Raw genomic sequence first — 21,008 nt, forward strand, 5'->3', positions numbered from 1 at the left:
ACTCTGAAGTCTCAACATCATGAAGATTTTTGGATGTTACACAGCCAGTACCACAGATCTGTAGACAAGCAGAATGAACTGAGATAACAGAAGCAATACATCAGGTCACGCAGGGTAATCTATAGCGTTGATACCTTCTCTAATAAAAACTAATAGCAGCTATTAAGAAATGAAAGATGAAAGATGATGTTTTAAGGATAGAAACCATTCATGTTTTTACAGCAAACCACGGTTTGTTTAGGTCAGCACATCACGTGCTCAGACAAAGGCAAGATAGAAAATAAACCTTCACTGCATACTGAAATATCAGGTGAGACACAGTAACACTGCGAGAATACACATGGATATTAACAATAGCTCATTTTGAACAGCCCTCTTGCCATAGTAATTCTCATTTTGTACACTTATTTGGCCAAAAAGAAGAACACACAAAAAACAGAAAGCAAAATTCAAAATATATTAGATCTCAAACAATGGGTGTGGAAGCTTCATAACAAGTTGCCTAACCATAGTGATTTTTTTCTTTATCTAAAAATTACTTGAGATTGTGACAGAACCAGTGTTAGTTCATTAAATAACTATCTCCACGTATCTGCAAGTCATATATCGCACGTTTGACCCTGTGCATGATTTCACTCCAGTAAAGAGACCTTAAAATACTTCACTGAACATTGTTAAATATTTAACTTCTTCTAGCAAACAACGTTTGTGCCAGATTTTTCATCTTTCTCTGCAGCATGCGGCACAGACACCTGCTGGAACAAGTCACTGAACTAGATGAGCTGCTGGTCTATTCTGGTTGTAGACACTCCTGCCTGATGAATCTGATCCAACTGCTTTTCTGTTAAGAAACATTGTAAAGAGAACAATCCAGTTGTAGAAAGGTGCCTATTAAAAAGTCACTCTGGAAAAGAATAAATGATTTATATTTTTAAGTTAAACAACAAAGAAGTATTTTTTCTTTGTGTACTGTTGCTGCAGAACTGACAACCTCAGGGGACAGCAGACTAACATGGAAGTATTTTCACTTTTTTTTCACTGCTAGGCAGATGATACCAGCTTGCCTGATACACAGCAGGAAACTAGACTTCACTGGCATAGTCTCTCCCACTTCCCAACTTAGTGAGCTGAATTATTGTCAGAGGAAACAAACTTACAACTTATTAACTACACATTTTGAAGAGCTTTTTTTTTAAATTGCATCTTTTATGGTAGTCTTTAGTATCTGAGCGACTTGAAAATATTGCCATTTGTATGTTACATCAATGAAAAAAACAAGAGAGGGACAATGTGGTGGTTTTACCTAGCTGGGCAGCCAAGCTCCAGCAGAACCGCTCTCTCACTCCCCCTCCTCAAAGGGAAAGGGGGAGAAAATATGATGGAAAGGGTTCAGGGTTGAGATAAGGACAGGGAGAGCACTCAACAATTATCATCACAGGCAAAACAGACTCAGCATAAGGAGATTAAATAAATTTATTACCTATTATTAACAGCCTAGAGCACTGAGAAACTAAAAGCAAACTAAAAACACCTTCCCCCACCCACTCTCTTCCACCTCCTGCCCAGAGCACCGCAGGGGAACGGGTAATGGGGGCTGCGGTCAGTCCCTGACGCTTCGTCTCCGCCGCTCCCTCACGGTCCCTCTCTGCCTCTGCTCCCCGTGGGGTCCCTCCCATGGGATGCCGTCCTTCCTGAACGGATCCTGCGGGGGTTTTATACATCCCACCCTCAAAAACCAGTTGATTTCAGCGTGATTTCAAATTGGCAAAGAGGCCTACTCACAGTTCTCACTACAACCTTGACGTTAGTTTAAAACTAATGCGTAAAGTTTTGCAGTTTATTCAGTTCTTTATGGATTCCTGCTCCCTTCTCTCCCCACTCCTTTATCTTCAGTACTTGTAACCTGCAATACAGCATGTCTTCCTAAATATTCACTCCCACAGGCCACAACGCATTCTCCATCAGGTAAAGGCATCCACCAGTTGGCAGATATCTTTATCCACCATCCAGCAGATGTGTAACTCCTTAACAAACACCAGAGCTTTAAGATTTGGGGGTTTTTAAAGTACTGGAATGCTGTCTGCCCTAACTTATTTTGAATTACAAAATCTCTACTGGTTTTGTACTTCAAATTGTCTTGTTGAATATCACAATACCTTTTTTTCCCCAAGTTGAATAATTTATATCCACAGCACAGACATGCTTTTAATCACACACCACAACGCCACGTAATATTTAGTTTCCAATTTAAAGGGTAATATAGTAGGAAAAGAATGTGGTGTCACCTCTGGTAAAGCTCTTGTACTTTCAGCCCCTTCTTTACTATGCTCTTTAACATTATATGATTATGAACAAAACAAAGAACACATTTATCTGAAACACTGAATGAGGCTCCAACGTTCAATTTCTGTGCTAGGCTTTAGCTCCCAAGCAAACTGCAGACTATACTTGGTGGAGACCAACTTCTGGGAAAGGTTCTTTGCCAGATAAAACATACTTTAAAGAATGAAACCAATAGAGCTAGATTGCTCCTGGTCCTAAGAAGTACAAAATAATTGGCCAAAGTACCAGAATAAAATCTGCCCTAACACCTGAAGTACAGTAACCACCAGAAAGCATCTCTAGAACATGGAAAGGACACAGCCACTCCAGAGAATGATACAGCATGATTAATGACAGGCCCTACCGAAAAAAACACTAGAACAATTTCAGGTTTGAAGTTCTCCAGAGATACAGCTTGACACTGTATCTTCCTCCTACCAGTTCTTTGTCTTCTGTTCTGTACACGATATTGTTCTTTTTCACTACATGTATTATAAAAGGATAAGGAGAACTTCACCTATCCACTTTTACAGAGTTACACGAGTAGTATGGCAAAAGTCATCGCCCTTAATACTGCCACAGGAATAATTCGGTCATAGGTGAATTGAACTTCCACTGTATGTCATTCTGTCTTCCACTTTCAGCACCTACAAACATAGAAGTTTCATTTGTTCTTTAAATTAATATCTATACCTTACAAATTCATGTAAGAAATGGATTAAGATATTTTTTTTTTTAAACAAGGAAGTATTTATATTTGAAGCCAAAGGCCCACCCAGCTGTAAGTCTCACTGAGATATTTTAAGATACCAGGTTCCATAACAACAGCTCACCTCTGTGCCATATTAACTTCAAAGTCTGGATTAGTAAGCACACAGAAGTTTGCTCTACTTAATTAAAAATAAACATATCCCATAGTAGGAGAAGAAAATGCACTACACAGCGTTCCAGTAACAGGTTTTATGTATGTATGTACCATTGTATCAATGATGTTTTACTTTCCTCTGTGGAAAGAAAACAGGCTTTCAAACAGCAGCAGCAAGATTTAAACATATTTTCTGTCCAAGTTTTTCTTCAGAAGATTATTATTATGCAGATACAACAGCAAGTCTATACATGTAAGCGGTTGCTAAAGAGCACTCAAGAGGAGAATGGGAATGTTTTAAGCCCCTTCAGACCAGGGCCAGCAGCTGAACAAACCCGAACCCTGACACCCCCGGAAGCTTCCTCACAGCGTGCGTCTGCAGAGCAACCCTGCCTGGCTTCATAATCTGCCTTAGCAGGTGCCGCTCCTCCTGAATAATTATTGCTCATTATTTCTTTGTCAGAGGCAACACAACCTCTGAATGCTGCCAAAGTCAGTCCTCTCACCACGTATTTGGTATTAGCCAAACACGATTTTTCTTTTTTGAGGGAGTTTCTGGCACAACCAAATAAGAAAAAAAAAAAAACACAAAAACTAAAGCCAACTTTTGATTATTTTTAAAACTTGAAAAAGAATAAAAATTGGTTGGAAATTTTATCCTGACTGGACTATTAACTGGTTCTGCATATTACATCTGTCAACATATTCTGCAGGCATTTTAATTAAAAGTCACATGATTTTTCCACAAAGCTTTTTCCAAGTATTTTGTTTCTTCTCATATCTGTGACAGTTAAAGTGCAGGTGCATCTCTTATCTTCCCATACAACCACTTTGAAGCCTGATTTTGAAAATTTTGGTCTTGTACCTATCAGCATTTTCAAAACTTCTGCAAGTTCTATTAAAAACAACAATGAAAACACAGAACTTCTATGTATTCTATACACCCATGCCTCAAATAAAACAGTTTTGCTGTTTCCTTTATTTTTGAGACTCCTCCCTGGAAGAGGAACACTAAACCTTTCAGACAAGACTTTTCTCAGCAACCTACAATGGAAATGAATGCTGTACCTACCATGTATCCTAAAGGAGTAGCTGTACCATAGAGATATTAGCATTGTATTAACTTGACGAACAGAGGGACTGTTTTGTACAGCAACAAGCTGCTCTGCTGCACTTAGAGAACACGTTTAATACCTCAGTCTACGAGTCGTCTGAGAATTCACACTGTATCTAAGAAAGAGAAAGAAAATGCTGCAACTTGAAGCTATTTTTTCTTCATTAAACACTTCCTAGAGCAGCCTGGCCAAGTCTAAGAGAGGAGAGCTCTTCTCTGGTATTCTCCAGAAGAGCAGACAACTGAAACCAATGGAAATTTTATATTATTCACAGACATCCCCCTCCCCATACCTCCTAAAGGGACTCAAAGGTGTGAAAGGCAAAAATGTGCTAGAATATTTGCTTTTGATATCTTTTTGGCAAGAATCCTAACTTCTACCTTTCCATAAAAACAGAAGTTTCCAAATTGCTGAAAAAATTGGCACAATCCACACGGAACTGTAAGTCCTGCATGGAACATCAACTACGCAGGCCTCTTTTTGTATGCACTGTCCCATATTAGCATAAAAGATGCTTAGAAGTAGAAAAATTAGTAACATCTTGTCAAACGTGAGCACAAAATTACGTATCTGCAACTAGACACTGAAAATATGCTTTTTTTTTTTTTAAAAAAAAATTCTTTTCAACTTAAAAGTCAAGTAATTGGAGAAGTCTGCCCAGAGAGGCTGTCCTTGGAGGCTTTCAAGACCAGTCTGGGTAAGGTCCCACCAGCCTTACCTGACCTAAGAGGTGATAGTGCAGCAGGTTGGACTAGGGACTCTCCTGAGGTTCCTCTCCTGAGGTTCCTCCTATCCTGAATCACCCTATGATCATATTTCAAAAACCAACATGTACGCACACATTCAAAATTCCGTACAAATCCTTCTCAAGCTCTGACTACCATGTATCAGTATGAGCTCACAGGAGATAATAGGACCAAGGGCAGAAAAAAAGTACTTGCCTCCAAGAAGAAAACAATGCTCTAAAGAATGAAGACCGATTCTAGAAACAGATGCATTCAACTTCCTACAACCTATATAGTCCTGCTGGCCTCTCAGCAATTGGATCTAACACAATTAAAAAAAAAGTCTTTTTTTTTTTTAATTCAAAAAAGTGAAACAATGTAGTTTATATAAGTCTCCATGGTATTTTGAGGAGCCAAATGATGCTTCAGCTAGACATTGGCCTTCTGCATGGTAATCATTTTTCAGTACTGACTTATATAGATAGGTCTTTAAAAGGGAGTGCAGTGATAGGACAAGGAGTAATGGCTTTAATCTAAGAGGGGAGATTTAGATTAGATATTAGGAAGAAATTCCTCACTCTGAGGGTGGTGAGGCCCTGGCACAGGCTGCCCAGAGAAGCTGTGGGTGCCCCATCCCTGGAGGTGTTCAAGGCCAGGCTGGATGGGGCTTTGGGCAGCCTCGTCTGGTGGGAGGTGTCCCTGCCCATGGCAGGGGAGTGGAACTGGGTGGGCTTTAAGGTCTTTTCCTTCTATTTCCAAACTATTCCGTGATTCTAAAAATAAAACATGTTAATAAATCACCATCCTAATTTCCATCTTTATCGTATCCCAGTAGATTTCACACCAAACCAGTAAACAAATGTTTCTAGCCATAAAAACCTTTGCTATTCAAAATCTGTGACCACTGCACATATAGAACATATCCTGCCAAATTACCACCCACTACTTTATAAGAGGGACATCCAAGCACTTCAACAGAATTAAAGAGTTAATTGCTGAGAGCTATACAGAATTGCCTTTTTTTTTTTTTAAAAAAAAAAAGTTTCTCTTGCTAAATTAGACCAAGTCTTGAGCCACATCACCATTTGCCGAATCTCTGTCCAACATGTTTTAGTTATTGGCAATGCATTTAATCCTCCTCTGTTTGCACAGAAATTCATCTAGGAGTCTGGCAAGGAAAGAGGTATTTCAGAACGAATGCCAGTAGCTAATTTATAGAACATCTAATTCTCAGGCCCTAACAAACAAGCTGTGTTACACTGCCTCCCAGTGCATAGCTTCTGTCTGAAGCTCAAATGAAAAAAGTTGAAGAATATTTCAGACATGGAACTACCCAAAGGAATTACAACCGTGTTAGAGCCATTTCTTAAAAGCATTTAAGCTCTTTGTAAAAATTCTAGGTAGAAAGTATTATTGAACTGTGGGATTTAATTATTTCACCATTTCATTTTAAATAAAGAAAACAACATACGCAAAAGTAGATAAATTCTTACGGCAGACTTTTTTTTTTGAGTACTTGTACAATTGTCTTGTATGGAAGTCTTGGGATAAATGAGGATTACTGAATCATGGATAAAAAACATCAGTGACAAAACCTAATAATTTTGCAGCAAATTTCACTAGGAAAAGGAAGAAGTATTTTAATATTTTACATACAAGGTGACTCAAGGCAAAGTACTTGAAGTAAGAAACAAACAAAAACCAACCACCACCACACATAGCTGTTAGTCTCAGTGGGCCTCACATCACATTTTGAAACACAATAATTAGAGAATTCAGTCCTGAAATATTGAGCATTCAAAGCCCTACTAAAAGCAGTAATTTCCTAACCCTAAGTCAACATCCCAAACTGTTCATATCTGCCACAATTTTTTTAATTAGTAACAAACACACAGCAGAATTAATAATGGTCCAATACAAACTAAAGAGGCTGAAGTTCAATGTAGTCATCACTTCAAACTCTCTCACAGACCACGAATACACAGCAATGCAGACAAGATCTCAGTAAATAAATAAATCGTTTAACAAAACCTACAGTTGAATTACAACGGAACAAAGAGGCAGGTGTACTTTCTAACACTTTTTAAGATTACCCTTATTCTTGCTGGCTCTTAATCTGCTAGGGTTGTTAAACTGAAGCACTGCTTAGCTAAGTCTAACCTGAGTCACTTTGACAATGACAAAGGTCAGACCTTTGAAACTAAAAGCAAGTGAATCGGTCAAAAATGAGCAAAGCAAATGAATCCGATTTGCTCATTTGGACAGCACGGATGAAACACAAAAATTCACAACCTACAATCTGACCCTCAAAACACGCTGTGTACAAGAACAACGTCAACAAGCCAAGCTCTGTTAGTAAAATGTTCACAATCGTGTTTCACACAGTTAAGTGTAACCCATTCTACTTAGGGGAACAAATTAAATGAAAACACATCTACTTTACAAATGAAAAAGAAAAAACACAAAACACTTACAGCAGTTGGATCTTTCAAATGGAGCTGAGTTGCTGTCACCTGTTTGAAACCACCAGGATACCTAGAGAAACAGAAGAAACATACAAGCTTAGTGCTATACGCTCAAGCATGATGTTAACACAAATATCACAGTACCTTAGCATCACAGAATCATCTGGGTTGGAAGAGACCTTCAAGATCATCAAGTCCACCATCAACCTGACCTACTTAGTGATATGGTGTAGTTGCACTAATTTACGTTTAAGCATATACTTTAAATGGTGCAAGAAATCAAACAGATGTCAGGTAAAACAGATTCCTTTTGATTTAATTACATTATTAGGAATCAGCCTGACTGAAATGAAAATAAGCCCAACATCATTAGAACTGTCCACTTAGGGAGCTGTACAGATTTAAGTATATCTTTAATTGCACAATTGCTTTCACTTTCTTATTGAAAAATGTAAAGAAGTCATTAAGAGCAGGGGAGAAAAAAAAACTTAATTTCCATTAACTCTGACAAGAACTTCTCAGCAAAAAACGGAACTTCAAAGGAACTTCAGGACTGAAACATCAATACTAGCAAAATTAGCTTTCTCAACTTGATTTAATAATCTCCCAACTGGATACATTTTAACACTTAGGGAATAATTATCTAGTGTTGCCACAGCATAAAATAGGAGCGACTGTTTTTATTTGACTGAACTGATCCGTGCTATAATCGTTTATTGTACTTCCATCTATAAAGAAGCTGTATCTGCCAGAATAATATACTATACACTTATACTATACACCATTGTATACATCAGTACATCCCAATTTTTCCAGTTATTTTGGAGAAATTTAAATCTGATATCCAACACGAAGCACATTTTCTTTTTTCTTTGACTCAAGAACGTATCAATCTTGGTATCAGCTGGTAAGTAGGATAATGTAATTGAAGTTGGAATCTGTATAAGTCTTAAATGTGCAGTGCCAATAGGAAAGTCTTCTACTGCTTAGTAGATACAGTAGTCATGATCTCTGCGTTAATCTCCAAGCAAAATAATCTGGTCTCTCCAATCTGGTAATTTACTCCATTGTCATGGCTAAAACGGACTAAATCTGATTATTTCCCTAACAACATACACTTCAAAAAAAAGTCTCGCATAGTTTTAAATGTTGTAGCAGATGCAAGCACAAAACAAAACAGCTAAACTGCAATTCCCTTATGAACCAACAAGCTAAAAAGACTGCAACTCTTAAGAAAGTGACATTAAATTTACCACCAGCTCATCATTATAAAGTGACTTACCCGGTATGTGAAGAGTATACTTTTTGCTCCCATTTGTTACCAGAAAAAGCAATATGTCTTGTATTTATTATGACAACGTGATCTCCGCAGTCACCTACAAGGTAGAAAGCAGTAGAAAATATTAAGAGAACCCCAGGAATAACCAATCAAAATAGCAGCTACAAAGAGTGTATATATATTCACCTAAGATCCAGTTGCCTGGCCTGGAAGCAAGTATTTTATTTTAGTCAACACAACACATGCTGCATATGAACCTGTTTTAAATAGTCAGGAAAAAAGGTAAGCTCTAAACAACAATCCTAAATGTTTTAGTTTTCTTATAAAACACTACCAATGTTTACCAGAGGACTGAACACTTTGGGTAAGTAAAATAGTTTTACCAAAGAATTACAGCCTAGGGCTCAATGTATCTATGATGCAAAGAGATTTCAAATAAAAATCAACTCTGTTGGGAAAAAAAAAAAAACAAACATTCTCATCAGTCAAGCAAAAGTGAATGTTACAGCTGACATGTATTTATTGGTTCCTGTAGTAACAGCAACTTCCATATCAACTGTTTTTTGTTTGTTTGTTTGTTTTTAATTCCAAAGCCTTACGTTCTGTCAGCAACACCTTGCCAGGAATAGTTACTTTACTAACCTTATTTACTAGTAAAGTACTATTACAACCCTTACTATCTAAAAAATATGATGAAAACATGAAAAAATGGAGTTTCTCATTTTAGAAGTAATTGTGATCAGCTGTACAAGCTATAACCACCCACTAAATCAACTGAAAAATGATTGGACCAAAGTTCACCTTCTTATGCATCACGATATTAGAACAAAAGCATTTGAATACTCCTTTGATTACAGCTTTCCTTAGTAGGTAACAAAGCAGCTACACTAAGAAGGAACTGAATAGAACATGCATTTTTCACTAGAGCATATAATAAATAAGATGTGAAACTTCGATTGGTCAAAGTTTTCTACCATTTTTTAATCTTCTCTTCCTCTACAGCTCTATTTTCAACTACAGCTGAAGTGCAAACACAGTTTCAATATCTTCTCTGATATTTGTCATCTTTCACCACTGACAGATCTATTCTAAAAACACTGTGTCTAAATGCATTTGCCAGGAAGCTGACATTGGATTTTGTGCCTTTTTTTGTTGCTGTTGTTGTTGTCATTGCTGTTTTTTCGTTTTTTTTTTTTTTAAATTGGGAAGAGAAAAGAGTAAGTTCATCTATGGAAATTTTTGCCCAAAGTTCTCCACTTGAATAAATACTGAATTAACAATTCCCCACGCTGACAAATCCATTGTAAACAACATGAAGCCAAGTAAAAACTAACCTTTCCAAATAATGACTAACCTGTTCTTTTAAAGTAGATCAAATTTATGAATAGAATTCAGAATTTCAAATGAATACATTAGTCTCCACTTGTCTTTTAACAGTGTTGCTCCTATCACATCAGGGACACTCACTCTCAATAGGAAGAAAGGAAAAATACTTAGCAGCTGCACAAACACAGTCAAATTGCATCCTACTTTTGAAAAAGATTATGCAAGAGAACTCTTCTTTCAGGTTATTGTCATGATGTAATATCCAAAATTACTCTTTTATAGTTTTCTCCAGAAATGCGCAAAGCCAAGGCCATAGTATTCTATCACACTATAGCACATGCTACTTGTTACATACAACGTAAATGTTACACCTCTTCAGATGAAGCTAACCTGCTCAGTGATTCCATTCTGCATCACTGAATGTTTGTAACTTCTCAGCAATTCCTATCTCACAATAAAAACGCGGGCTTCAGATAGGTGCATTTTTCTTCCTACATTTCAATTATGGACTCAGTGATGTTTGAAGGTAGGCACCATCAACTGTTAGCGCACAAGACTGACAACCCACTTGCCAAGTCTTTCATTACAAGACAAGTTTGAGGTGCTGCTTCGAGCCATTTGAAGCTAACACTGTAAGCAAGAGTAATACCTGCCTGATCTGGCTTGTGGGGTGCTTCCATCTAGCCTAGTCTTCTCCTTTGAGGATGCAGAGAACAGCTGCTCGAGTGGAAAATCCTGCCCAAATAACACAAGTGGTTCGCCTACATTTGCTCATGATTCAATACAAAGAATCAGATTACACAATTTTTGAAAAACCTAGCCTGCTATTTTTGGTTCCTTACTGTGAAGCTGTTTGCAAAGATAGGATGCGAGGGAAAGAGAATAGAGGGGAGGGAAGGTGCAGAAGAAAGCAAAAAAATCCAGATTCAAACCTTGCTAACAAGACTTGTATCACCTTTTAATATGGTCTGATAGCACCCAAAAAGTCTAATGCTTTAAGAAAGATTATCCCTAAAACAGAAAATAAATGTACATAAAATCAAATGTATTCCTTTTCCCTACCCACAGCTTAATTTCAGCTCCAGATATTTTTCAAAACAATAAATAAATAATGATGTTATGGAAAGGTGTCTGTCAACCCAGAAAACCAAAATGCCTCACAATCTTATTCTGCCTAAGGAACTATTATCTCACAGATGCTAAAATATTTCTTGTTATTTTAGGAAAAAAGAAAGACATGCTGAGCACACCAACCATAAATTTATTCATACTTTGCTTTCTTAAAGAGTATCAAATGTCTCCCACTGGTAGTAATCTGTCAATCTCAGGTGTAATGCATTTGGTACAGATTTATAGAATACTTTAGACTGAATGAAGTTATCCTTGAAATGGCTTTCCAGGATTTTATTACTTCATGAACATAAAACCATCAAAGATCTTTCCCATAGGACAGCCAAAAGAACTTCCCCTCCATCTGCTTCATTTTTTTTTTTAGATATCCTTAGACTCCAGTGACATCTTGTGGATAAGGCACGTTTTGCAATAGCAGAACTTGGGTATTTTAAGTATCTTCCGAAAACTACAAATACTATCTTTTATTATGACAATCAGATCAAGTATAATTTTAGTCTTTACATTAGATATGTATGAGTAACACTTAATGCTTCTTTATGCTTCAGTAAAGTCTCTTGAATAGGGATCATATTTTTATTGTCTACAAAATGCTCATCACAGTGAGACAAGCACTATGGTATTAGCAATCATGAGCAAGATCACAGATATCTTTAGCGCTGAATCTTCTGAACTGTAGATAAGCAAGGTATTTTTTTCATTTGATCAAGAAAATATCTTTCATCAATAATTGTGTCTCCTATTTCAAAATCAGACAGGTTCTAGTCCCATCGTCACAAAGTGGCTGAGGTCAGAAGCCATCTGGTCCAACCCCTGCTCCAGCAGGGACACCTACAGCCAGCTGCCCAAGACCATGTCCAGATGGATTTTGAGTATCTCCAAGGAGGGAGACCCCAAAACCTTTCTGGGCAACCTGTGCCAGTGCTCTGTCACCTGTGCAGCACAAAAGTGCTTCCCGATGTTCAGAGGGAGCCTCCTTTGTGCCAGTTTGTGCCTCCTGCCTCGTGCAGACAGGACTTCTTTGCACATTGCCCAGAATGAAGAACTGCTCCAAGACGCTGTGGTGCTGTACAACTACTGAAGAGTAGCATTCAGAAAAATCTAATCAAGAATCATATCAGTGTTTCATTACATGCACTGTGAATTAAATTTTTGTTTAAAATCAGTACCAAAAAAACCACATTTCAAACTTAAAAAAAAAAAAAATGAAACAACTAAACCCCAATATAATTCTGCTACCAAAAAATGAATAATGAATTAATAACAAGCTTTATATGGATTGGTAAAGACAATGACCTAAGACTGTGTGGAGTAATATAAAGGCAAAACACAGGAAGGGAAATCAAACCTTTTATAATTTACAAACAACTGAAAAATGCAACCTTGTAAAAAGCCCTGTTTTTTAAAAATGAAATCAACAGAAAAAAAATGCTTCCGTGTACTGCAATACTCACTTAGTGCATGATAAATAGGTTTATGTCTGCCTTCAAGTCTGATTACAGTTGCAGCTGCGATTTTTCCTGGTGGTTGCATCTTCGCATCTAAGAGATACCAAGCTCTGGCAAAAGTAGCCCATTGCTAAAGAGAAAGAGAAGTGATACTTAATACAGGAAACGAACGCACTACCATAAACGAATCTAGCTGCTCTAATTTGATCAATGCGTTTTTTACATTTCAAGCACCATAAGAAATACTAATATTCAAAAACACCCCCCACCAAGTAAGCATTAAATGAATAGAAAACAGTTCTAGACATTGTATCATAGAATCATCAGGGTTGTAAAAGACCTCCAAGATCATCTGGTCCAACTATCCCCCTACGACCAATGTCACACACTAAACCATGTCCCTAAGCACCACATCCAGCCTTGCCTTAAGCAACCCCAGGGATGGTGACACTACCACTTCCCTGGGCAACCCGTCCCAATGCCTGACTGCTCTTTCTGAGAAGAAATGTCTCCTCGTTTCCAACCTGAACCTCCCCTGGTGCAACTTGAGGCCATTACCTCTAGTCCTATAATTGTAGCATTGCATAGGGTTGTTGTAACCAAAGTGCAGGACCCAGCACTTAGCCATGCTGAACCTCATCCCATTGGCCTCTGCCCAACGACCCATCCTGTCCAGGTCCCTCTGCAGGGCCTTCCTACCCTCCGGCAGGTCAACACTTCCCCCCAGCTTGGTGTCACCTGCAGACTTACTGAGGGTGCACTCAATCTCCTCATCCAAATCATTAATAAAAATATTAAAGAGGATGGCCCCCAACACTGACCCCGGGGGAACGCCACTGGTGACCAGTTGCCAGCTGGATTTCACTCCGTTTACCACCACTCTCTGGGCCCAGCCATCCGGCCAGTTTTTAACCCAGCAAAGCATGTACTTGTCCAAGCCATGGGCTGCCAGCTTCTCTAGGAGAATACTACGGGAGACTGTGTCAAAGACCTTGCTGAAGTCTCTGTAGACTACGTCAACAGCCCTCCCACATCCACCAGGCGGGTCACCCGGTCATAGAAGGAGATGAGGTTGGTCAGGCGGGACTTACCTTTCAGGAATCCATGCTGACTGAGCCTGATCCCCAATTTGTCCCGCATACATTGCATGATAGCACTCAAGGTGACCTGTTCCATCACCTTTCCTGGCACCGAGGTCAGGCTGACAAGCCTGTCGTTCCCCGGGCTCTCCTTACAACCCTTCTTATAGATGGGTGTCACATTAGCACATCTCCAGTCATACGGAACCTCTCTGGATGACCATGACCGATGATAGACGATGGAAAGCGGCCCAGCAATCACATCCGCCAGCTCCCTCAGCACCCTCGGGTGGATCCCATCGGGCCCTATGGACTTGTGACAGTCCAGGTGGAGCAGCAGGTCTCTAACTGCTTCCACGTGAACTGGGGGGAATCAGCGGGGAAGATCTGCTCTCCATCTCAGACTTCCAGGTCAGGAGGCTGAATACCCTGAGGATAAGTGCTCTGGCTAGTAAAGACAGATGCAAAGAAGGCATTGAGAACCTCAGCCTTTTCCTTATCCTCAGTAGTCATGTTCCCCCCTGCGTTCAGTAAAGGATGGAGATTCTCCTTGGCCCTCCTCTTGCCGTTAATATATTTATAAAAGCATTTTTTGTTATCCTTGACAATAGTGGCCAGGTTGAGCTTGTGCTAGGCTTTGGATTTTCTGATTTTTTTCTCGGCATATGCTGGCAACTGCCTTGTACTCTCCCTGAGTCACCTGCCCCTTCTTCCACCAGACATAAACTCTTTTTTTTTCTCCCAGACACTCAGCAAAAGTTCCCTGTTCAGCTATGCCGGTCTTCTTCCCCACCGGATCATCATACGGGGACAGACTGTTCCTGAGTCTTTAAGACCTCCTGTGCTGCACTTGCTTCTTGAAGTGGTTCAATTGAATGGTGTGGGACTGAACGGACCTTAAAGCCCACCCAGTTCCAACCCCACTGCCATGGGCAGGGACACCTCCCATCCGACCAGGCTGCCCAAAGCCCCATCCAGCCTGGTCTTGAACACCTCCAGGGATGGGGCACCCACAGCGTCTCTGGGCTGCCTGAGAAACACCTAAATACGCTTCTGTGCCTACTAACAACCCTAGCCGCCTTCAGCGGGCAGCCTTTTCCCTCTCAGCCCCCTTTCCTTCCCCAGCAGTCCCAGAGTGGGCACTGCCTGTTCCTTCCAGCATCAACCACGACGAGGGGCCGGCCGCGGGGCAGCAGAGCAGTGCCCGGCCATGGCACCCACTCACCCTCACAAAATGGCGGCCGCCAGCAGCCCGCCGTGACACGGAGGACAGCGGCCACTGCGGTGTCCCCTCGCCTGAAGGGCCAGCCCCGCACTCACCTGGGCAGCCTTGGTGTAACTGGCCATGGCCGCTGCGGCTCAAGGGGAAGGGAAGCGGAGCCCATCGGCGGCGGCCGCCCCGGGAAGCGGAAACATCGCCCTGCGAGGGGCGGTGCAGGGGCGGGCAGCGCGGGCTGCTCGGAGCCCTGATGGTGGTGGCGGCTCCGTCTCCCTCTCCCCGCCTGTCCTCGGCCGGCCATGGACCGCTACGTGCTGCTCCTCAGCTGGGGGGAGCGCAGGGCTGAGGGCGGTGCGGAGCCCGGAGCAGGTATCGCTGCGTCGTGGGGGCGATGCTGAACAGGGGCTGCCGCCGAGGAGGGGGGGACGCGGGGCAAGGCACGAAGCGGGAACCGCCGCCGTGAGGGCTGGAGACCGGGAATTACCCGCGGTGTGGCTTTCCTAGGGCACGTAGGTGGACTGTGTCTCCTAGAGATATGATCCTTGAGTTCTTGTGCTTTCACCCGGTTAATCGATGCCCCTGCCTCAAACGCCTCTGGGGTTGTTCTCGAAGACTTTTTCTTTATGCTTTTTGGTCTGGGGTCTGTGCGCAGGTGGGTTTTCAGGATTATTACCTTGATGAAAATCTTTTTCTTTCAGAACTGAAGACTTTAATGAATTAAACCTTCAGAAACTTAGATTATTTGAGTTTTGTTACAACACTGATGTTAGCTAACTAGAAGATTTCAGAGATATCACGGGAGGGTTGAGGCTGGTGGGGCCCTCTGGGGTCCATCTGGTCCCACCCCAGCTCAAGCAGGGACACCCAGAGCAGGGTGCCCAGGTCCATGTCCAGGTGGCTTTTGAAGATCTCCAAGGAGGAGACTCCACAGCCTCTCTGGGCAACCTGTGTCAGTGCTTGGCCACCTGCACAGCACAGAAGTGCTTCCTGATGTTCAGAGGAACCTCCGGTGTTCCAGTTTGTGCCCATTGCCTCTTGTCCTGGCACCGGGCACCACTGAAAAGAGCCTGACTCTGTCCTCTTTGCACCCTCCCTTCAGGTACTGATATATGGTGATAAGATCTTCCCATAGCCTTTTCTTCTCTAGGTTGAACGGTCCCAGCTGTCTCAGCCTTTCCTTGTAGAAGAGGTGCTCTAGTCCCCTGATCATCGTTGTGCCCCTTCACTGGATTTTTCCCAGTATGTCCAGGTCTCTATTCTACTGGGGAGCGCTGATCTGGTCACAGCAGTCCTGGTGCAACCTCACCAATGCCAATCACCTCCCTTGACCTGCTGATGATACTTGCCTAGCGCAACCAAGAATACCATTAGCGTTCTTAGCTGCAAGGGCACGCTGCTGCTCATGGTCAACACAGTGTCCACCAAGACCCTCAGGTCCTTTTCTGCCCCCAGCATGTACAGGTGTCCGGCGTTGTTCCTCCCTGGGTGTAGGACTTCGCACTTCTTGCTGAACCTCTTGAGGTTCTTGTCAGCCCATTTCTCCAGCCTGTAAATCTATATACCCAGTAGTTTAACTAGAACTTTATAAAATAATCTTTTTAAACTCCTGTAAATCTGTACTTGACACCTTTTTTAAAACTAAACTTTTAATGTTAAACTGAACTTTAAACTGCATTTGTAATAAGCAAGACTTAACTTCTGAAAGTCAGCAAATTTAAGAAAAACTTTTTTTTTCTAGCTGTGACTGCTGCAAATGTTTATAAACTTCTGAAAGAAAACTGTAATTCATCTGTAAATGCAGATGCAAGGACTTTTCCAGGTAAGTATAGTAATATATTCCAAATGTTATCAAGGAATTAGCATAGGCAAATTTATTGTCTACATGAAACAAATCAGAAACTTGAGGAAATCCAGTTTCTCTTGCTCTTGCTGCTACCGTTTCTATGGAGAACTGATTTTACTTCAGCAGCTCAGTTGTTAGCAGATGATTAAATATACTGGGCACTGGAAATGAAAGACAAGTGTTTTGAAAGGCTGACAAATTTCAATCTATTTTAAGAGCGACTGAGAGCAGAAAAGGGCTTGTTTCTCATGTCAGTGGGAAGCTTGATATTTTCACGCCTACGATTTTTGTTACTCCTGTTATCTCTTCTAATTTCTTCAGTGGAATCAGTATATATCTGTTGACTAGCAATTCAGAACCATAAACCATGAGTATTTATTAAATCATTTAATCATCTTAAAATAGATTTCTGAAGATATGCTTTAGTACTTTTAGTTTAGCTTCTTTAATAATACTGATGCTTTTGTAGTTCTTTACTTGGTTTGTATATCTGGCTGTTAAAGCTGACCTCATTGTCACAACTATCATCTAATTATTCTTCATGTGAACCAACATAAGCTGTCAAAATCCATTTAGGTGTGAATGTTAAGCTGTTTTCAACTTTTGTAATTTTTATTGCATAGAAATGTAGAGAGAGCATCTCATTTTACGAACTGCATTAATGACATTTATGAAAGTCATTAAGAGGTCAAAAACTTTGTTACTTATTAATAATTGAAAGATCATTAATAGTTAGACACTTAGTCACATACCTACACTTCAGTATGTTTAGGTCTTCAATATAATGCCAAAGGAAAGTAGAGCTTAGGCCACTGTGGCACCTTAAATTACTTATGTAGAGTCTTTCAATGTAAATGCTCATTATAGTAGGAAGAATAGATTGTAGTGGATTGATTATTTTAAATCCTTGTTGTGTCTCTTTTCAGCATGTTCACTGGCTGGCATTCCAGGCATAAGGAAATGGTATTTTGCAAGTCATGTTATATGTGGTTATTATCAGGTAAGAAATATTTTTTTCATAATATAAGTTCCACAATTCTCTGCCTAGTGCATGTTAAAACTGTAGTGTTCCAAATTCTTCTTGCTTTATTAGTTCTGCAGTTCTGACTGGGAGGAAATAAATTCCGACACACAGAATAATGAAGACTCTCTCCAAACAAGTATTGATGAATGTCTGGGAGCCATACAGAATTTTGAGGAAGAAGACAATAACAGTAGGGAGTCACTGTCTATGACTGAGTATGCATATTGTTATCTTTATTGGAAGTATAGTGAGCTGACATTTAACAGTAATAACCCAAGGGAATCAAGAAAATTCAACAAGTGCAAATTATTACCAAACATATAGTCAACTATGAACAATCCCCTCCTACTATGGAAGATATTTCTTTGTTTAACATAGCTGTAATTGTTTTTTTTTTTTAGCTACAGATGGTTTTTATAGAATAACAGAACAATTATTCTAACATCTGACAGTTTTCTCTTGCTAAGAGAAAGCAGGCTATCTGAAATCCTGCTTCAAGTTTTACTGCAGATTGTTTTGATTTTACTTCTGCCTCAGTAAAAGGGGAGATAAGTATAGCTCATTGCCTAGGTATTAAGTCTGTGCTGAATTTTAAATATATGTTATTTACATCATTTAGCATTCATTACTTGTAACTTTTTCTTTCTAAATGACTGTTTATATTTAGTTTCCAACCATGTTGCTCTTCATTTTCAGCATTTATGATGAAGCTGCAGAAAGCCTGCATCAGTTAGCTGACAAACTGCCTGCCCCAGGTAACCTTTTAAAAGAGCAATCTAATTTGGAATTTATCTTGTTAGCTATTTGTCTAAAAACTCAGCTGGTAAAGTCATAGTCAAATGAAACAAACAAACAAAAAACAACACGGGATATTTGTTTGACTTAACTTGTTTGCAGGTCTTACAAGTAGTTCAAGGAACCTGAGCACGATTGGCCTTACAGATCAGCTTAGGGAGTAGTTTGCTAATTCTTTTTTTTGGAAGAGTGTGTTTCAGTAGTGATTCAGGTAGTTATTTATGTAATACTTTTTTCCATATGAAATGGCACTAAAGTAGTAATAAACAGTAAGCAAAATTCAACATGCAACCATCGTAAGTTTTCATCTGAAGAAATAAAATAAAATTGAAAGTGTTGATGTTAAAGCTGATTGTTAGCAGGTGGGAGCCAAGAAGTTGTGAAGGAACATGGATGAGAAACATTGGATTCATATTTTGTAAACTGGAGATAGGTATCACCTTTTGTGTTTGGGTTAAATAATGTTGCAGTAGTTGAGTTAGAATAGCAAAGAAACTGAATGTGGAAAGAATGAGAAGTAAGCTATTTAGAAGTGTTGAAAGGAGGTAAACATAGCACGACTGTACTGGAGACAGGGATACAGGACTCTAATCAGTACAGTTTTCAGTAAGAAAGGAAAGAAGGAACTGCTGTGAGTGAGTGAATGGCAAAATATTTAATTTTATTTTGTGTTAATTCAAGAGGAACAAACAGTTGAGCTAAAAATGTGTGAAAAGTGTTTTAAATCTTGCCAGAAGTATTTGGTCTTTAAACCCATTTCATCTCAGTCAATGATAATCAGTACTTTTCTATCTTTAACTGACTGAATCACTTACTGAATAATGGTACTTTGAGTCATATATAACTGTTTTTACAGGAAGAGCAATGGTTGATGTAATACTACAGGCAGTAGAACGAGATGCACCCAAGTTGAAAGACTGCTTACCTGCTATTGGTGCCCTGAAACACCTGAAAGAATGGCACTCAGCGCAAATCACCATTGCAGCAAACGACTCTAAAGGGTATGCTGATCATTTTAGGTCTACAAACAAGGTCACTCGTTTTGTGTTTGGATATTTTAAAAGAAAACACTCAAATGTATTTAGTACTTCACATATATTCTTTGTAAATACATAGATTTGTTTTCTGTTATTGTTTGAGGAGAGGAACTGCTCATGCTGATTTATCATAAACGCATGGCCTAACAGCAGAGTCAGGCAAAAATCCCAAGCCTTCTGAAGTACCTGTTCTGATGAGAGCAGAAAATAAAATAAGTCTTTCACTTTCATTTAAATCACTAATATCTTCAGTGTGTGTGCTCTGTTTCGAAGCTTTGATGTACTGTGCTATGCATGAACTTGCATTGGTTGTAGTTTTCCAGGTTTTGTAAAAACAAATGTATAAATCCGCTGGTCTGACTTTAAATTGGTAACCTTCGTTATTACATTTAATGGAGGAAGAAAAAAAAAGGTGCCTGGCATGTCTCTTCTTGAAAAATGATATATAAATGCTCAATTACTTCCCGTATGCTTCTGAAGAGCTTTAACCCCGAAACTATTCAACTTGAAATTAAGTCAAATAGAAGTTAATCTCTTACTGTCCTCTCCTGATTGATAGAAGTAGGCCATGATGTGTCTGATGTAAACCATGGTTGTTTTTTCTTTCTCCTGTGCAGTAAAGCATTGTGTGGGTGTTTAATAACTTGGCAAGGCCTCTTCCACCTTTTTTTCTTCCACCCAAAAGATTCAAGTCTGCTTCACAGATTATGTGGTTGAGTTTAATCTTAAATTAACAAAACTGATTTGATGAAACAATTGAATGCTTGGTCCTTGGTAAGAATCAGTAGTATACCTCCCATATAGTACTTCCTAACGTATGTGGAGGAAGATAAACTGAATTCAGTGACTTCCGTAAGTGCTTCATCTCAGTGCTCACAGATGTCTTCCTGTGCAGCCAGGTTTTGACTGAACATTTTTTTCTGCTGCCTTTTATATAAAATGAGGCTATTTGAGCATTCAGTTTCTCTAATGAAAATTTTTACTTTCTTTTCCTGTTACGTTGCTGGTGCTGATTTGTCTCACAAAAGATACAGCTAAGGGGACCCATGAATGCTGGTTATTTTCTCCCCCTCCTTCCCTCCCTCCCCCTCTCAGCATTTCAGTAATAATTATGCTGCAGGTACCTCTTTACTTACAAGGCTAATTTAAAACCATCTAGATGGACCAGTGATGGCTACCTAACTCTGCTTCAGCTTCTGGCAGCCAGCCTTACTCTGCCATGCCTACAGCTTGTCATTGCAAGAGGTTTTTGTTGTCTGGCAAACTTCTTAGCTGCCGCATTCATGGAGGATATGAACAATTCAGTTACAGAGTCTGAACCAGGATTCAATCAAA

The 21,008-nt window shown here is 39.8% G+C and overlaps 2 protein-coding genes across 2 annotated transcripts in view; one reads left to right on the plus strand and one right to left on the minus strand.

Annotated features, from left to right (window-relative positions):
* The window catches only part of MRPL13 (mitochondrial ribosomal protein L13), a 34,595-nt gene extending 19,397 nt beyond the window's left edge, over window positions 1-15,198 (minus strand). The window contains exons 1-4 of the mRNA XM_040546977.1: window positions 15,076-15,198; window positions 12,683-12,806; window positions 8,775-8,868; window positions 7,502-7,562 (exon numbers count right to left, since the gene is read on the minus strand). Of these exons, the coding sequence (XP_040402911.1) occupies window positions 7,502-7,562; window positions 8,775-8,868; window positions 12,683-12,806; window positions 15,076-15,102 (306 nt within the window). The 5' untranslated portion in view covers window positions 15,103-15,198. The remainder of the gene's footprint in view (window positions 1-7,501; window positions 7,563-8,774; window positions 8,869-12,682; window positions 12,807-15,075) is intronic.
* LOC121064845 (MDM2 binding protein) overlaps window positions 15,194-21,008 on the plus strand; it is a 37,510-nt gene continuing 31,695 nt past the window's right edge. Inside the window, exons 1-6 of the mRNA XM_040546974.1 lie at window positions 15,194-15,343; window positions 16,713-16,793; window positions 17,744-17,817; window positions 17,911-18,056; window positions 18,538-18,596; window positions 19,493-19,637. Of these exons, the coding sequence (XP_040402908.1) occupies window positions 15,274-15,343; window positions 16,713-16,793; window positions 17,744-17,817; window positions 17,911-18,056; window positions 18,538-18,596; window positions 19,493-19,637 (575 nt within the window). The 5' untranslated portion in view covers window positions 15,194-15,273. The remainder of the gene's footprint in view (window positions 15,344-16,712; window positions 16,794-17,743; window positions 17,818-17,910; window positions 18,057-18,537; window positions 18,597-19,492; window positions 19,638-21,008) is intronic.

Source organism: Cygnus olor, chromosome 2 (assembly GCF_009769625.2).
Source record: "Cygnus olor isolate bCygOlo1 chromosome 2, bCygOlo1.pri.v2, whole genome shotgun sequence".
NCBI classification, from domain to species: domain Eukaryota; kingdom Metazoa; phylum Chordata; class Aves; order Anseriformes; family Anatidae; genus Cygnus; species Cygnus olor.